Source organism: Rana temporaria, chromosome 1 (assembly GCF_905171775.1).
Source record: "Rana temporaria chromosome 1, aRanTem1.1, whole genome shotgun sequence".
Taxonomy (NCBI): Eukaryota; Metazoa; Chordata; class Amphibia; order Anura; family Ranidae; genus Rana; species Rana temporaria.
The window spans coordinates 194,684,920-194,702,931 of record NC_053489.1 but is presented as its reverse complement, the minus strand read 5'-3'; the positions used below and the strand labels follow the sequence as shown (position 1 = coordinate 194,702,931).

General features: G+C 37.9%; 1 protein-coding gene across 16 annotated transcripts in view; it reads left to right on the top strand.

Annotated features, from left to right (window-relative positions):
• Window positions 1–18,012, top strand: part of RIMBP2 (RIMS binding protein 2) — a 758,298-nt gene that overhangs the window by 668,384 nt on the left and 71,902 nt on the right. For 9 of the 16 annotated variants that reach the window (XM_040347437.1, XM_040347429.1, XM_040347423.1 and 6 more), the window contains 6 exons: window positions 1,580–1,697; window positions 6,254–6,406; window positions 7,191–7,375; window positions 11,742–11,910; window positions 16,237–16,302; window positions 17,742–17,845. In XM_040347437.1, the coding sequence (XP_040203371.1) occupies window positions 1,580–1,697; window positions 6,254–6,406; window positions 7,191–7,375; window positions 11,742–11,910; window positions 16,237–16,302; window positions 17,742–17,845 (795 nt within the window). The remainder of the gene's footprint in view (window positions 1–1,579; window positions 1,698–6,253; window positions 6,407–7,190; window positions 7,376–11,741; window positions 11,911–16,236; window positions 16,303–17,741; window positions 17,846–18,012) is intronic. The other 7 variants (XM_040347492.1, XM_040347457.1, XM_040347472.1 and 4 more) reach the window with 3 other exon arrangements.

Here is an 18,012-nt window from a genome sequence, read left to right as displayed (position 1 = left end):
TAGTGTTCCTTTAAAGTTTATGTGTTTCCATTCACACAACATACCTAAAAATTATTTGTTTGGAGCAGGCCTCATGCAGACTTCACGCTACCATTTAAAATAAGAACACTTTTAAATAAGAGGAAGTTCAATCTGACCTCAGAGACAAAGAGGAATATTCTACACAGAATGCAGAAGCCCAGCTAGTAGATCTTTGTTGGGACAGACAGCATTCAAATCTACTTTACAATTGATAATAAGATCTGCCAATACACCACAGAAAGGATTATTTATGATAAACATTATCTCCTCAGCCCCCTCTACATAGCAAAGCCAAACTTTCAAAAAAAGATCAAGTAAAATGTAATCAGTAATTTTGAAAATTCTATGTGCATGAGAACATGTAACATGTAAGTATAAAGTAAGTGTTATTCCAATGTGGCTATGAAAGTGGAAATGCATTATAAATAGTGCTGTTGGTTGACAGGCTGGGCAGGGGAAAGCGGAGAAGCTACTATATTAATCATCAGGTGGGAGTGGGTGATTGTTAAAGCCAGGGCTTTTTTTTCTTCTCAAACAATAGGTGCTGGAACTCAATCACGATCCCCCAAAACCCCTCCCCCCCACACACACTCCAAATTCCATCAAATAGTGGGTGTGGTCAGATTTCACAAACAGTAGGAGGGTCTTAAATGGGCATTAGCACTACAGGTAACAAATCAGCTTTGTAATTCTGTATCACTACATGGAATGGATAAGCTTTTCAGCTGATCTATGGCAGCACTCTGGGAAGCCTCTAGTTCTCATAGTGCTCGGTAGTCCAAAGTCCCACATCTGATTGACACATGGTAGATTGTATAAAGTCCTATAACACTTGCTTCTCAATCATTGGTTATTATGGTGGGTGGCATTATTTGGAGGAATCTGTTCAGATGTCAGCTTCCCTGTGGCACTGTGGTCTGACAACTCATAAATACGGCTGCACTGGCATAGTGCAAGCAGTCAATGTCCAAATCAGTGAACCTGATCTTTATTGAATGCTACATTTTGCTGTGCAGGACTTGCAAACCATGTACGGTGCATCCTCCTCTTTCTTCTGTCACTGTCCAAGTGGGTAGCCTAAAAGAAACCACACACCACTCCCTGGAACTGGTTGACTCAATCCAAGGTCAGGGATATCCTTCCCTCTTATGCAAATGTTGCCATATCTAAACTGGGAAGCTTGGCATGTGCAAAACCCAAGCACTCATAGGAAGCAAATACAATTTGCTTTTCCGAAGAAAGAGCAGTATAATATGCATTCTGATTTTCTGCCATGGGTGCTTTGTACATCTTATTGAATTATCTCGACTGTGTAAGGATTTTGTGTGCCTGGTGGGAAAAACTACATATTGTGCTTATAGATACGGATTAAATTTGTTTCTTTGAGTCACAAGAGGTATCCCCCACTGTTGTCACACATATGTGTCTTTCAGCTAACCTTTGAGTTAAAAGTAAAATCTAGTTGTCTTTAGAGCTTTTGCGTTAATCTGTAGTTTGTACTTTAATTTGTTTTATTATTCTGTACAACGGATTGGTTATGGTTTATACCTGTGTTCAGCTTCTAGGTAATCACTCTACCTTGGGAAGAACAGAAAGAGGGGATCGCCCTGTACAGCGGTTCTCACATGGTAGTACAGTGCCACAAAGACCACGGCCTATGATGGTTCCATCCATTGGTTAGTTGGCTAGTTTGTTGTGTATTTTATGCTTTCTTTGTAAGTTTAGATGGTGTGAAAAATGTGTTACAATTGACTTTACACAGTAATAAATATTATGAAGTTTAAGATTTTTTTTTAAAGAGTTTAATGTTTACTGGTTAATAAGAAGAACATGTTAAATATGCAGTGTATGTAATATCTAACATACAAAACACTTTACAGTATGGAAGAAAAAATATATATATATATATATATATATAATATTCTGAAACTAAGGCATATATGATATGTACATTGCAATGCTTATTTTCACATTGTCTTCAAAAGCATATACACAGAATTCCTTTTCCTCTCTTTTAAAAAAAATATATATATATATACACAGAATTGAATGCATGCTAGCTATGTATTGCTTACAAGCACTAATCAAATTTAACAGACCCAGCTGTGGTTATAGTTCTTCTTATTCATCAAGAAAAAAATAAAGATTTTCTGTTGGCCTAAAAGGATACTTAGTTAGTCTGCATAGATATACAATATAGTCCAGTCTAATTAGGAAACAGTGATGTTTAATTTGAATTGGAACAGTATTTGTTATTATTGACAATGCTCAACCTATTTGGTATTACAATGAATACGGCTAGGTTCACACATATGCTGTTGATGCAGATTGAATTATGAGAGCACCCATTTATTTTAAAGGGCTACTGTACATGCAAGAAACGTGGGAACAACGTACCAAAGCCACACAATTTCCCAGACCCAAAAATGTGCTTCATTTTCAGATGCGCGAGGGGGGGCATTAAAAATGAATGACACCCCTGCACTTTTCAAAATTAATGTAAATGTAGTTAAAGATTTTAACTATACCTGAGGGTGCAGGTTCCCTACCTATGCCTGATGGCGCAATATTGTGTGCAATTCACATGCATTCCTGCACCCACATATATGTGAACCTAGCCGTACAGTTTGAAAGAATATATACAGTTTGAATATTCAATCCCTTGGAAGAAATTATATTTCACCAGGACAGCATTTGTTTTTTATTACACAGCACAGTTACACTTTTTGTCAGATAAATGTTGTGCCCATATTCATCTACACTCCCCATTTGTTTCCATTTACATTTCAAGTGCATACAACTTTTTATTTTCCCTCCTACTGTAATTTGTAATAGAAATGTATTCCTAAAGATAGATATGCATAAATAAGATGTATTTTTATTTTTAGACTTTAAAATATTTGAGACTTATTTATATAATATGGCTTGTCACTGCTGATTACTAATCTGTTTTGGTAGTGTCACATTTCTTAAGGCCAAAAAAGATCATTGAGATACTATAATTTCCATTATTTTGGGAAATAGCCAAGTATGCACAACTGGGATGAACAGTTCACTAAGCTGTCAGAGTATTGCCCTTAAAAATTGATCATTAAGATTGCCAGTGATGTGACAGTCTTATTGAACTAAGAGTTGCATTCTTATGCATATTGGTTTAGCATAATAGCCATGTACATTATGCCAATGACAGGTTTAATTATGATCATGTTATTAAGGTTAGTGCAGAGCATACAATTCAAATGATGCAATAAAAGTGAAGCAATAAAAGTAAAAAAAAAAAACAGAAAAAAACCTGGGCCAAAAAGTTGATAAAAATCAAAGTTCAACGTGAATAAAAAGTCCAAGAAAATGTGTGTCGAACAAATTCCAGAATCTGCTGAGAATTCACCAGTGACGTAGATTCAAAAATAATAAGTGATCCCTCCGCCACTATATGATTGGCCACTCTCACCTTAAGGCATGGTGTTACCAGGTAGCCATGCAAGCAGTAATACAGATACACCCGATGGCAAGTTGTCTTATCAGATCCCTCAGTAATCCCCACTGAGGAAGTTTGTGGAAACGTAACACGTACAGGGGAGGAGCACACAGACGTCGCCCGCTGCCGTCCTTTCGTGAAACAAACCTGTCGTTTGTTTATTTTATGCTACTGATCGTTCGGATCTTTGTGAGTAGTTTTATGCTTATCCAATACATTTTAGTAATTTTGAAATGGAGAGCACTTAGATCTATCTTTTTTCCATACATGGTTTAATATCCTGCTGCTGATTACTGTGGGACCTGATGAGACAACTTGCCATCGGGTGTATCTGTATTACTGCTTGCATGACTACCTGGTAACACAGGAGTCCATGTCTTATGGTGAGAGTGGCCAATCCTATAGTGGTGGAGGGATCACTTATTGTTTTTGAATCTACGTCACTGGTGAATTCTCAGCAGATCTGGAATTTGTTCGTCACACATTTTCTTGGACTTTTTATTCACGTTGAACTTTGATTTTTATCAACTTTTTGGCCCAGGTTTTTTTCTGGGTTTTTTCACTTTAATTGCTTCACTTTTATTGCATCATTTGAGTTTTATGCGCTGCACTAACCTTTATAACATGTACTTTTCTGGATCTTGTGATTTTCCTTAAGTATTCAGCTTGCATTTACATATTTTTGCGCTGATTGCACCTTTCGCCATTTAATTATGATCATACCCAGGGCTGTTTTTTTTCAGTGGGAACATGGGGGAACACCTCCAGCATTGAATGTATGTAATGACAAGGGGTGCTGAGGTATGCTGTAGAGTCTATTGATGCTGGCTGCTGGGGAATCTATTTTTGTGGGGGGTCTATTGTTGCTAGTGGGGGATCTATTGTTTCTGTGGGAAAATTATTGCTGAAAGGGATCTACTGTTGAGAGAGGGGTTTATTGTTGCTGGAGGGTCTATTGATGCTGGCTTTTGGGATTCTATTGTGGCTGGGGGGGGTGTAATGGACATAATAAAATGTACATCCTTTCTTGTTATCATTAACAGATTCCATACAAATTACTTGGCACTACAAAATGATACATGGTTCTGTATACTCTAAAAGAGGCAATACTGGGAGGTAGGAAGGGGTATAACCAAGGAATGGTGCTCAGAGGTGGGTAGGGGGCAGAGACAAGAGGGGACTCGAAATGAGAGAGTTCCTGCACCTATTCTCTGAGAAAAAAAGCCCTGATCATACCCTACAATTCGAATAGTCTGCGGTTTTCTAAATTGCTCATATTACAATATTTAAATGAACATAAACCTTTTGCTTCTGGTTTCCATCCACTGAAGCACATTTGATAGTATCTAATACCTTCAATTATGTTTACATTAATTTTGCAAAAAATGGCCAACCTTATTTGTCAAAGTGTCCAAGAATATAAGTTCTCTCAGACCATAAGTGTTGTCTCATAGCTACCAGTCTAAATCAGATGGTTTGAAGTCACTGTCATCTTGTTGATTTATGGTGGAGTGATAGTGTCTGTGCATAAGTCCACCCTCCTTGAACCACTGATACTGCCCTTGCCAGCTCTCCCTTGACATGCCTTCCTCTAACACTGTTGGCCCTAAAATCCACAGTGTTGACAAGTTTCATGTTGCAATGTCAGGCCTAACAATTAAAGATAGACCTGAGCACTGTCACATGTGCCTTCGTACCAGAAAGCACCAGATATTTTCACCAGCTGGGGCAGTTGAAGTGGTGAAGGAGCATTGGAAAAGTATTAAGGGTTACAGGGGGGAGAATTTTACCCAAACATTGCCATTTTGTCCTAAACTGGAAAGTGATAGTGTCCTTTAAATTATGCATACATAGATTTCTATTTAGCTCATATTACTCTTCCTAGTTAAAATAAGTTAGCGTGACTAACACTCACTCTGCTTTAATGCAACAGTCATGAAAAGTTGTAAACCAGAAAATCGCCAAAAAAAATTCTGAAAATATGAAAAAATACTTACCATACATTCATTTTTGTACCCAGTAATCATGAAGGTCTTTTTTTGTTGGTTTCCATTATTACAATAATTGAAGACATGATAATTTGAAAACATACAATGCCAAACAATAGCATTTCCTAGTTTAAAAAGATGTACAGTATTTGTGGTTACATTTTCACCCAAAAAAAATTATTCACGAGCAGTAAATATTCCACCCATTCACTTGGATCATTTCAGACGTTTGTTAAAGCCTCGTTGTAATGTTCCTATGTTATTTCAGTGCAAACACAGTTGAAAGCAACGTTTGTGCTGCATTGTGGACTGTCACTTGTCAGTAATACTGTCTCCTTAACACTGATAAGGGAACATTCAATAGTTTGATATACCTCTGTTTCAGTGTAATATGTTCAGTGTTAACATTCCTTGTCAAAACAGTTATCACCAGAGAAGACAACCAATAAACTTTTTAGCGCTAAAGACACTTGGATTTTTGAAGCATACCTTGCTCTGGATTATTGTATATATCAATTTAAGAATGCTCCATCAAAGAATCTTAAAAAAAAAAAAAAAACATAAAAGGGGACACATTTAGATATTTTTGGTATGCGGCTGTGATTAGATTTAGCTATAATCTGTTCAAAAGCAGTCAGTGGCTCTACGGAACATAAATTTTGTGTTAAAGAAGAGGTGCCCTGTAAATTAGGGGCACCAATCTCCATGGTCCTCTGTTCCGAATGCACAGAGCATGTTTAATAGCTCCTTCCCTTTTTTTCCATAGAAATTACAATGGACAGTAACAGTGAAGGTGGCCGTTCTCGGTCAGGTAGTGAGGGAAATATTTCACCTGTAAAAGAAGAAGCTTATTATCGCAGCATTGGAGGACACAGGAAGTGGTCTCCGCACCGTACCAGGGCCTCTGACGATAGATACGGTATGCAAAATAAAACCTTCTTCCTCCTTTTCTACCAAGAAATGGTTTTAAATTCTTCAGCTTTTATGTCTATGCAGGATTGGGTGTCAGATACTTTTTTGGGATCCGCACTTATTTTCTGAGGACGCTATATATAATAATTTTTTAATCACGTTTTTTAAGATTAGTTTAAGCTGATGGAAATAGAGAATGAAGGCTTCAAACTCTGAGATCATTCTAATGCATTGAAGGCTTGCAGATCTACTGAGTTTTTTTTTTTTGGCCTTTAATGTGCTGTGCAATGAGCCACCGCGTTTGCATGCAGTGCAGCATGTTTGCAGGGCTTACAGTGCACTTCTCCCTCCATTCCCACATATCTAGAGAGTCCCAGCTTAGGGGAAAGGTAGGATTGCACCAACTTCATGTCCATCATTGCCATCAGCCATGCTGTATGTGTTGTGTAGTATCCTGCATTGCATGCACTTTCTTCCATTGGCCTTTCATATCTAACAAAAATTTGTATGTGAAGATGCCTGATATTCAGCTGTTGCTACAATGGTTTTGTGTGCTCCTTACATAACTGCTTTATTTTTAAATGCATAATTAACCAGGCTTACTGTGCAAAATAAATTCCACCTGTAGTTAGCTGATGCTGACCATTGGAAATTGGCTTTGTTTTCTTCACAAATGTCTTGTGATTTGCGCCGTTTTGTGTACTTTTTGCACTCTGCCTCAGTGTCTAAAAGGTTGGTCAATACAGTGGTGCATAGAAAGACTGCTGTGTATATTTTGACTCTTCCTTCAGATAATTATGGCAGCCATGAGCAGATTTCATCTGAAATGTATGAGGAATCAGAAACAGATGGAGGAATGGAGGATTATCCTGCAAGAATATTTGTGGCACTTTTTGACTATGACCCAAGAACCATGTCCCCGAATCCAGATGCTGCAGAAGAAGAACTTCCCTTTAAGGAGGGCCAAATAATTAAGGTGACTTCTTAAACTGTATGTCAAACTTTACTTTACATCCAGATTCTGGGATTGCAAATTTAACAAGGAAACAACAATGAGTATGAAGACTGTAAGTTCTCACTGTTGTGTGAGTAGGTCAGTCATCCTCAAATGGTTAGAGCTAAGTTGTGGAGATTATTTTAAAATAATACTTTTACAATAGGTCAAAGTTTATGAATCTAACTTGACTAGCATGCACTGCTTTCAAATTCCTTGATTCATTTCTGTTCAAACTTGTAAACAACCAGCAGGTAATACCAAGGGACTATATTATTGAAACTGGCTATTTCAATGACAATAAAATACTATGTAGATCACTACTTATCTCTTCTTTCTAGAGACATTTTGACTTTCCTGTATATTTCTTATCTTGGAGTACAGTACGGAACACAGGCAATGTATTTATACACCATGAGTTATAGGCTCGTACCTTCAGGTGATTGGATACTGGCAAGCTTTTGAGGTTACGCCCCCTTGGGGCATCACTCCTATAACTCTAACCAAATCCATGAGTTCTCAGTTTTGTAGCATGCAATTCAAAATAAACAAGAAGAGTTGGAGATGGTAATCTGTGTCCTGTACTGTACTCCCATATTCAAATTCACAGGTAAGTCAAAATTGCTTATATCTTAAACAGACAGTACAGGACACAGGCAACTTAATCGTATGCCATGAAACATCCCCAAGGAATGAATACAAAGAATCGACAACAACTAGGTAAACAGGACTGTACCAACGGGCACAATGAAAAAAGTAGGGGTCAAGGATCCAAGTTCAGATCAAGAACCTTGCAGCCAAAAGCTGCAACAGCAGCAGATTGTGCACATGGTAAAGCTTTGAGAAAGTTCAAACAAAAGACCGGGTGGTGGCCATACAGAGTTGGGCAACAGATGCATGGTGTCTAAAAGCTCAGGATACTACTACAAATCTGATGGAGTGGGAGTTCAACAGTGCATGAGGAGGTTTTTGTCCAGGAGCATAAGTTCTTGCAATCAAGTTTGAGATCCAGCATACAGTGGTGGATTTTGAAGCAGGGTGCTAGGGTGGGAAGGGGTTAAGACCTTGGTTTTAACAGCCATGCTGTTAAACCCAGGGTTTGTGAAGCAGGGTAGTATAGAGGTATAGTGGTATCTAAAGCATTGAAAGGTTTACCTTTATATATTCTCTGCATTAAGGTAAAAAATGTTCCATTATTGGTATCGCCCTCTCACCCTCCCTTTTACAATGTACCAAAAAGAGGAGGAGCCAGGGGCACTGGCAGGGGACCCCAGAAGAATAGGTTCAGGGCTGCTCTGTGCAATTTAATTGCACAAGGCAGGGAAGTATAACATGTTTGTTATTTAAAAAGTAGAAGTCTGAGTATGTCTGTGTACCAGGTTCTTCTTGGCCAGTTTGGTGCAATTAGAATCGCCACTTTTCTCTCTTCCTCTATGTTTTGAAAAAGATGAGACAGAATTCGCAGTGGAAGACATAAATTAGCCTAAACTGAGGCTAGGGGATAATTAGAGCATTTGCTTGGTCCAAGTGGTGGTGGCTGGTATAACTAACATGCAAGTTGTCTACTCCTCGGATGTTGATTGAAGAAATCGCTTGATAGTGAAATTATGTCCCTGGGAGAACCTGGTTTGCTTGCTTCAAGGTAGCCAGGCACCTTGTACCCCCTTGATAGGTAATATGACTGTTGTCTTAATGTACCCAAATTGGGTGTCTCTTTAGAACAGAGTTCAGTGCTGGAGGGACAACCTGACTACTCTGAGCTCCAAGACATTGATGAGGAGTTTGGTTTGCTCTCTAGACCATGTTCCCTAAAGTGTCAAGGGCTGGAAGACTCCACCCCAGCCCAGCAGAGTTGCATCTGTCTTGAGAACTTTACAATTGTAAGAAAGGAAATATTTTTTCAATGTTGAAGCTGGAGTGATGATCCACCAGGGCAAGGAATTTCTTGGGTGGATAGGAGCATGGGTGAGTCCAGAGAAAGAACCTGCTTTTCCATGCTTATAGAATGCTGTGTTGGAAAGTTCTTGAGTGGAATTGGGTAAAGGGTACAGCCTGGAAGGTGATGGCCATTAGACCCTGAACGCTCATAGTGAAACTCACTGTGGGATTTCTCTTGGATCACAGTAGTTGAGCACAAGCTCTTCAGAAAGTTAAACTTTTGCTTGGGATGTATCCAAGATCAGACCCAAGTATTCTAGGTGCAGGGAAGACAGGAGAGCAAACTTGTTGATGTTAAGCACCCAGCCAAAGGCTTGGGGCAGCTGAATTATCTTTTGATAACTCCTTCAGGAGAAGATTGTCTAGATAGTCTGTTACTTTAAAAAATAAAAAAAATAAAGGAAACACTGCGCTAAATAATGACAAAGGAAAATGTGAGTGCCAAAAATAATAAATGAATAAAGCCGCCAGTAACAGAAATTTTGATTCAAAACTGGAATAAATGGTAAAAATAGGTACAGCGCTAATAAATGATCAAAAACATCCCAATCAAAGGGATTAATAAACCCAATGTGAATGACAAAGGTGATAAAAAAAATTGATGTGAAGAAATGTATATATAAATAAATATTTCAAATAGGATAAATGAGCATAAAAACGAAGTGACTAGGAAAACGTATATATCTCAGAAAACGTGACTGGCATATACATATAAAAATTCCAAACTGTCAAGATGAAAAATAAGCGAATAAGCGAGGGGAGCCTCGAGGAGACGCCACACTCCTATACGATTTATAATTAACCAGAAATTGTGCTCCAATCAAAAATTGGGGTACAATCCTCCGCTCCACTCACAGGAAAAAAAGGGAAGGACCTTTGTGTTTAAATGTGTTATGTGTTATAAGTAACTTCTGTGATAGGGATTTTTTTTTCACACATTGGGTGTAGTGCTGCCTGATCCAAATCAGCATTAATTGGAAGAACGTATGTTTGAGGTGTCTTTTACAGGCAGCTTTTACTGTCCAAACCTTTAGCCATAAGATTGTGTGCAAATGAATGGAGATTATAGCTGTTCAGGATATTTGTCTCATGGCGTGTTTCAGGGCATTTCACAAAATAGCAGTGCAGAAGGCAGTTGTTGTAATTGCTGTGCAACTGCATGATCCTGAAAAACAGGGTCATGTTGGTTATTCATTGAGTCAGCTGCAGTTTGACATACAGAAATAGCAGTGAAAGCTGGCTGCAGGGATGAGCCTGACAGGTTAAAGAGGGCTTTTAAGAGCATCTCAAATTTTCTGTCAGCAGAGTCTTTGAAAGAAAGAACATCTTTAATAGGTAAAGTGAGATGTTTGTTTAGGACTGAAATGGCAGGATCAAACACACGAATAGCCAATTTCTTTGCAAACTCTTTTCACTGGATAGAGTTCAGCAAAGTTTCTTGGTGGAGTAAAAATCATTTCAGGAGTGACTCAATCATCATAGACAGCTCTTTCTGTCTGTTAACGAACAGGTAATGTTTTGCATGATTTTGTAGGTCTCATTGTGCCCAAAGGGGCATGGCAAAGTAAAAGTAAAAGTTTGCACAGTGAAGTAAATACATTCCAAACATAGCTCTGATAATGGTCAGAGGGTAAACCTGCCTTACCTGTCTACGATGCTGGACTGCACATGAAATTCAGGCTTCACCTGAATGGGCATACCTCTGAAGGGGTCTACAAACTGGGTTCCATAACGTTGGACTATGCTATTGGCACTTTATAGCACCCTGCAGTTAATCAACATGTTACCCCAAGTTCCAAGTTAAATGCCCCACACAGGATCCAGTGCCGAATAAACATTACAGACCATTCCCACAGCGTGAGGTCTGGGTTCAGCACCTAAGGTTTTACAGAAGTTCTAATAATCAAGATACAATGCTTCAGCGTAGACTTTTGAAGACAGTGAGGGTTGATGGAAGAATTCCCAAAAAATAACAAAGAAAACAAAATGTGTGATGCTGATTTCTCTGTGAAGAATTCTACCACCTTCAGACACTGGCAAAAAACTGAGGACTCACGGAGAGAGGCAGGGATATAGGGAAAGTGCCCTAGGATGGTGTGTTCTCAAAAGCTTGCCATGGTATATAAAGTTGCCTATGTCCTGTACTGTATCATTAAAATAGAAGGATGCCATATCATAAATTACCAGGACAGTTCATCAAACAAAAAGTAAAAAATAATAGATTCCTATTCTGAATTCAGTGAACATTTATTTGTACTCTGTCTTCAGAAAAATATAACACTATTAGCATCATAAATATACTGGATCTTAAAAAAAATACATTGACTTTGGAAAGTTTTTAGAAAGTAATCTCTAAATCCTTTTGATAGAAAGTAATTTTACTCTCTTGACACAAACAATTTATCAACAGGTTTATGGTGATAAAGACTCTGATGGTTTTTACCGTGGTGAAAGTTGTGGGAGATCTGGCTATATCCCCTGTAACATGGTCTCTGAAATTCAAGCTGATGATGAGGAAATGATGGATCAGCTTGTCAAACAAGGATTTCTGCCACTGAATACTCCTGTGGAAAAAATTGGTAGGTATTACAAAGTTTTATACAGTCTGCATTACCCTTCACCTTCCGCTTTACCCACTATTGCCATTTTACTGCACTGTCCTGGGATACAAGTCTTTTACTGGCTATTGGTCTGCATATTACGTTTATCCTGTTGGGATTTACCAGTAAGCACAATAAGGGTTGTGCTGTCCAGATGCTTTTTTGTGTACTTGATTTGTTCACTGCTCTTATGCAACAGCTGACCTATTATGAACATCAGCCAAATAATTGCTTGTAGCCCTTCGCCTTAGTTCACAGTTCAAGTTTATTTTTTTATTTTTTTCACTTTATAAAAATCTTAAAGGGAAAACTGTCATTACAGAGTAAAAAAAAAAAAAAAGATGAAATGTTAAGCAAAAAATAACATTCATAAACAAATCCATCTTGAAGAAATGTTTTAGAATTTATGAAGTCTGTCCACTTTAGACTCCTAGATTATGACATACTGTTAAAAAAAAAAAAGCATTGCAAAGAAAACACTAGCCCATGTTGTATCTCTTTACAGTTGGTTTGTGCTTGAGTCTAATATGCATTCTGTGTACAGAGCTCAAATACTTCAATTAAATATACTTATTCCAAGCAAGGGCAAGGAACAAAACTGTATACTGACACCGCAAACCAATTCATTCCACAAAAGTTAGTAAATAGCATCATTTGACTTTCCCAACTTGAATTTAGCACTTGTAAGTTTTCAGGGGTAGAAGATCAAAGCAATTTTCAGACTAAAGTGTATATAGCGGCAAAAGTTTTTATTTATTTTGTAAATAGGGTCAGGAAGGGTTAGACCCTCTGTTAAGTTTTTATTGCTCTCTGTTTCTCCACTGGCAAGTTTTACCCCTCTAATTTTCCAATTAGCCTAGTCCCTGACACAGAAAATAGGTGTCAGTCCCACATTTTAGAGTTGTCATACACAGCAAAGGAAAATCCCGGAGGTTGCGTGACGCCCGTGTCCCCCGATCCCCTCGGGGAAGGCGTCCCCGGTAGGCCCGCCGTCCAGGAGGCGTGTCTCCCCGTTAGTCGTGGGGAGAGGCGTCCCCCCACCCGGAGCGGGCCTCCTTCCCCCTGCAGTCCCCCATGGTTAGTCCCCACTAAAGGAAAATACTTTAGTGGGGACAAATGTTCTGGTGACAACTGTCTAAGATTGGGATTTCCTTCTACTTCTTTTTGCTTTTCCAAGACAGGAAGTGAAGTAAAATCTCTTTGGCAAGACACAAAGCAAAAATTAACCTGCCAAATGTACCTTTTCCCTACTTTAATAAAAAATAAAGTCTATACATACACTTAAAGATGTAGTGACATGATTGTATATAACCCAAAATTAATAAAGCATGCATCATTTGACACATATAAAGCTCAAAAGTGCATTTATAATATACAAAGTCATTCAAATAAAATAAAATATATGCACTTATAAATTATTAAATAGGCAATAGACATGTGCACAGAAATTTTTTTAATTTTTTTTTGTTCTGTTTCGTATCGTTCCGTAGGTTCGTTTCCGTTAGTTTTTCGTAAGACGCCCATTTTCCTGTTCGTTCCCGTTCGTTTTTCTTACAACGAGATTTTTTCGTATTCCGATTGTTTCGTATTTTCGTTACCGTTTTATTTTCGTACATGCGGGATGGTTGGTTATTCTGTTTAATTCATGTTCGTTACTTGTTAGACAATAATTTTCGTGAATTTTCGTCAATGATTTGCATTCTGTGTTTTGGATTCCTTTTTCTGTTCGTGTTTTCAGTCGTATGTTCATATGACATCTATAATAATTTGTTGTGGATGTCATGTGGGCATGCGACTGAAGATACGAACAGAAAAAGGATTTTCGTCATTTTGTACTTTCGTAAATATATCGCGGGATTCGCGGCACTTTCAACACGCGGCTCATCCATATTAACGATTGTTAAGCCCCATACACTTGGTCAGACTTTTTTAACAACAAACATAAAAACGATTGTTTTCCGTTCGTTCTCAGAAAATTTGTTCGTTTTTAAACTCCATCAGAAAACCATTTTTGGGTTCAAAAGTCTGGCCAACTGAAAATCCACAGAAAAGTTTATTTGGCTTTACTGTACTACTCAGCACAAAAGAGAAGCTGCTTCACTAACTACACTCACTGCCCATTCAAAAAAACGAAAATTACATCTGTGGCAAGGGATTTGCATTCTGTGTTTTGGGTCCTTTTTCTTTTGGTGTTTTCGGTCGTGTGTTCGTGTGACATCTGTGGCAAAAGATTTGCATTCTGTTGAATCCAAAATACGAACAGAAAAAAGGAATTCAAAATACAGGGTGCGGGTCTTTTTTTGTGGATGTCGTGTGAGCATACGACTGAGGGTGCGAACAGAGAAGGGATTCAAACAAGATACAGAGTGCAAATCTTTTGTTGTGGATGTCGTGTGAACATACGGCTGAGGATACGAGCAGAGAGGGGATTCAAACAGGATACAGAATGCAAATCTTTTGTTGTGGATGTCGTGTGAGCATGCAACTGGGGATGCGGACAGGGAAAGGATTCAAACAAAATGCAGAGTGCGGGTCTTTTGTTGTGGATGTCATATGAGCATACGACTGAGGGTACGAGCAGAGAGGGGATTCAAACAGGATACAGAATGCAAATCTTTTGTTGTGGATGTCGTGTGAACTTACGGCTGAGGATACGAACAGAGAGGGGATTCAAACAAAATACAGAATGCAAATCTTTTGTTGTAGGTGTCATGTGGACATGCGGCTGAGGATACGAGCAGAGAGGGGATTCAAACAGGATACAGAATGCAAATCTTTTGTTATAGATGTAATTTTCATTCTTTTGCCGTTTTCGTTTTGTCGTATTTTCGTCAGATCGTTCGTTCGTATTTGCGGTTGTTCGTTATGCGGCTCATTCGTAATCCCGTTGTTTTCGTATTTTGGTGCTTTAATTTTTCTTCGTATGTACACATTATTCTGCGGGTACGAAAATAACATTCGTACGAACGGGAATGCACATATCTAATAGGCAACACTTAAAATTGATCTCCTACCTAGGGCCAGGAGGTTGTATGCATTGTACCCCATATTTCTACTATGTATTCTTTTGTAAAATTCTCTACTCCCATAGCTTTCAACCATCTGTACCTTCTGTTGTTTTCCTTCAATTATATTAATATTATTCGATTACAATTATAATCGAATTTTACTGTAAATATCTCATACCAAACACTCTTCACTGTCACCACTGATGATGAAGCTCACTATGAGAAGCATGAGATATTATTACAATGAGGATAGTTATGTTGATATATGTTAACAGAGATGTGGGCTGTTTTTTCAACCACCTTACTTTTGTAATTGCAGTGATCTGAAAAACCCAGAGCAAAACGTGAGTTGGGACAGACCAGTGCTGTGATTATATGACAGACCTTTCAAAGTGTATATCCTGTAGAAAGGATAAATTGAAATGGGTGGACTTTCAATAGCACACAATGTGTGTTCTTTGCTCCAGTCCATAGTTGTTTATGGGAACTTGTACTTGAGCGCTTGGCTCTTTTGGAGTTTTGGAGGCAGACTGCAGTTTAGATTGCAGTGTAAATCGGCTTAGAATGAGATACAATGTGGAGATGTTGTTCCATCATTAATATAAGACTACTGATGACAAGCCATAACCCATGGGACTGAGTAAAATGGATCTCCCTGTGACTGAATGATCTTAACATGTACGTTGTTAAGGTGGTAACAACTTTTTCTTTAGCAGGGTGATGGGAATATAATTCTGGTGTATATTCTCAGTTGTGGTAATGGCCTGTATCTTGATCACAACTTGCTGTTGTAATGGAATTGATTCTTTGTTAAACAAATTTGTTGAGGTTGGCTGTTGCCTCCTTCTAGGGGCAGAACTTTTCTTGACATTAGAGTGTATTCACATGCTTACAAACGATACAATCTTGGTGATACCCCTTGCTTTAATTTGCATTGCTGAACTTCCTACTTAACTCCTGTGGTTAAACACGGTTAACCATGAGCCCCAATTTTCACACTTTCTTCACAAGGAAGCTAAGAAAAATTTATAAAAATACTTGTTTGAACTAAACAGTTTACCTAAATACAAAATTTGTAAAATAAAGCACATTGTTTAGAATGGTTAGTATTAGTATATATTTGTTTTAGTGATATTTTACATACATTTGTAAATTAAGCTTTTTTACACTTGATGAGAAACAAAAACACGAGTCAGTTACATTCACTTTCCAAGTTGAGCGTTTCTAGGTTGACAGTAGAACTCTAAACAGCTTCATATGTTCTCTTCTTTTATTTATATGCATTCCTTTCCTGAAGTCAACTGTGAACGTTTCAAAGAGAGCTCTCGCTCTGTACACCGCAGATCCAGAAAGTCTAAACGAGGTCTGTGCTAAACAAACCCTAACTTTATTCAGTTAATACACAAGCTAATATGACCTGTCTAAATATACTATGTTTTTGTAAGTTAAACTAACAAGCATGTTTTGTCCTTTGAGCTTGCATCATTTTTGACAATGAATCCTGCTGCTGTTACCCCCTAACCACAACATGACTGTATTTATACAGTACCTTATACATGACCTTTGATTGCTTTAGGTTAAACTGAACTACTTTTGAGGTTAAACAACTACTTTTTAAGTGGTCATATAAATATTAACCTTTCTAAATCTTATTCACGTGTAAAGTCAAAGAAAGATGAAAATATAACACATTTTTAAAATAACAGTGTGATTTATGCCAGCTTAAAATACACCATAGTATTACAGAAAACAATATTTTATAGGCGATTACGGCATTAATTAACAACAATTAAATCATTGTGCAGCCCTTCTCATTAAATACAGTACATAGAACTAGGACCTCAGATCTAATAAGTTTAGACTGTGAAAGACTTTTGTGCCACTAACAGGTATTTAAAAGGTGTAAAGTGTCAGCTAAGTCTAAATTGGACTAGTTTTCAAGATCAATAATTCCAGCCTCTCTTTTTGGATAACTAAGAGCAGTAGTGGTCAAGTTAATTGATATGGGGACCTCAAATGGAGTCCCTGATATAACCAAAGGGCCGCACATAATGTTCATTGTATGTAATGGTACAGAAAACTGTCAGAGACCGGAAATACTGCAGTAATCAGATACTGCAGGCATGCTACAGGAGATGATCAAAGACTGCAAACATGATACAGGTGTGGTTGGAGACTAGGCACATGCCACGGTTGACTACTTAAAAAAATAATAATGTTGAAGTAAAAGTGATTTCTATATTGTTTAATTCTGCTCTATATTACTGTGATTTTGCTTGGAACATCTAATGTAATTAAACGTTTTCACCAGGAGCATAAATTATAGATATACAGTATATAAGTTAAACAACCTAATTAATAAAGTTTTAGCATAACAAAATGGAAAATGTAGTAGTCCAAACTGATCGTCCTGAACAGCAAAACATACAAAGAGCAAACTATACTTGGGCACAATTGTACAGTGGTCAATGCTGGAACAAAACTTACTCTTATGAATGAATGATCATTTTGAACATGATGCAGCTTGGAGAACAAAATGGGACAAAAAGTCATAAATTTGTGCTGATACATAAACGGTGGCCATTGTTTGAGTCATGCTCAGAGGATCATCTAATGGAGAAATATTTTATAAGTCAGGTCTAGAGGTGGTATGTCCAGGAAATTGTCATCACTGTCCATTCCAGCTTCTATGTCCACTCCGTTGGTCTTTGTCCAGCTTGTTGTTTTTATCATGAGATATAATTGTTGATGGGAGACTTGGTTTTCAATTGAAGCATATAAACTATTCTATGATTGACACAGAGCGAAACAGGAGAAGTGGGAGGCAGCACTCAGTGTCCACAAGGAGGATGGTTGCGCTGTATGACTACGACCCAAGGGAGAGCTCACCTAACGTTGATGTTGAGGTAAAATATTATTTTCATTTATAAACCAGATCGAGCTATAATTCCAAATCCAGCATCTCAATAATATATAACGAATGTTCGTTACAAAGAAAACATATACAGTGCTCTGAAAAAGTAACCATACCCCTTGGAATTTTCCACATTTTGTCATGTTACAACCAAAAATG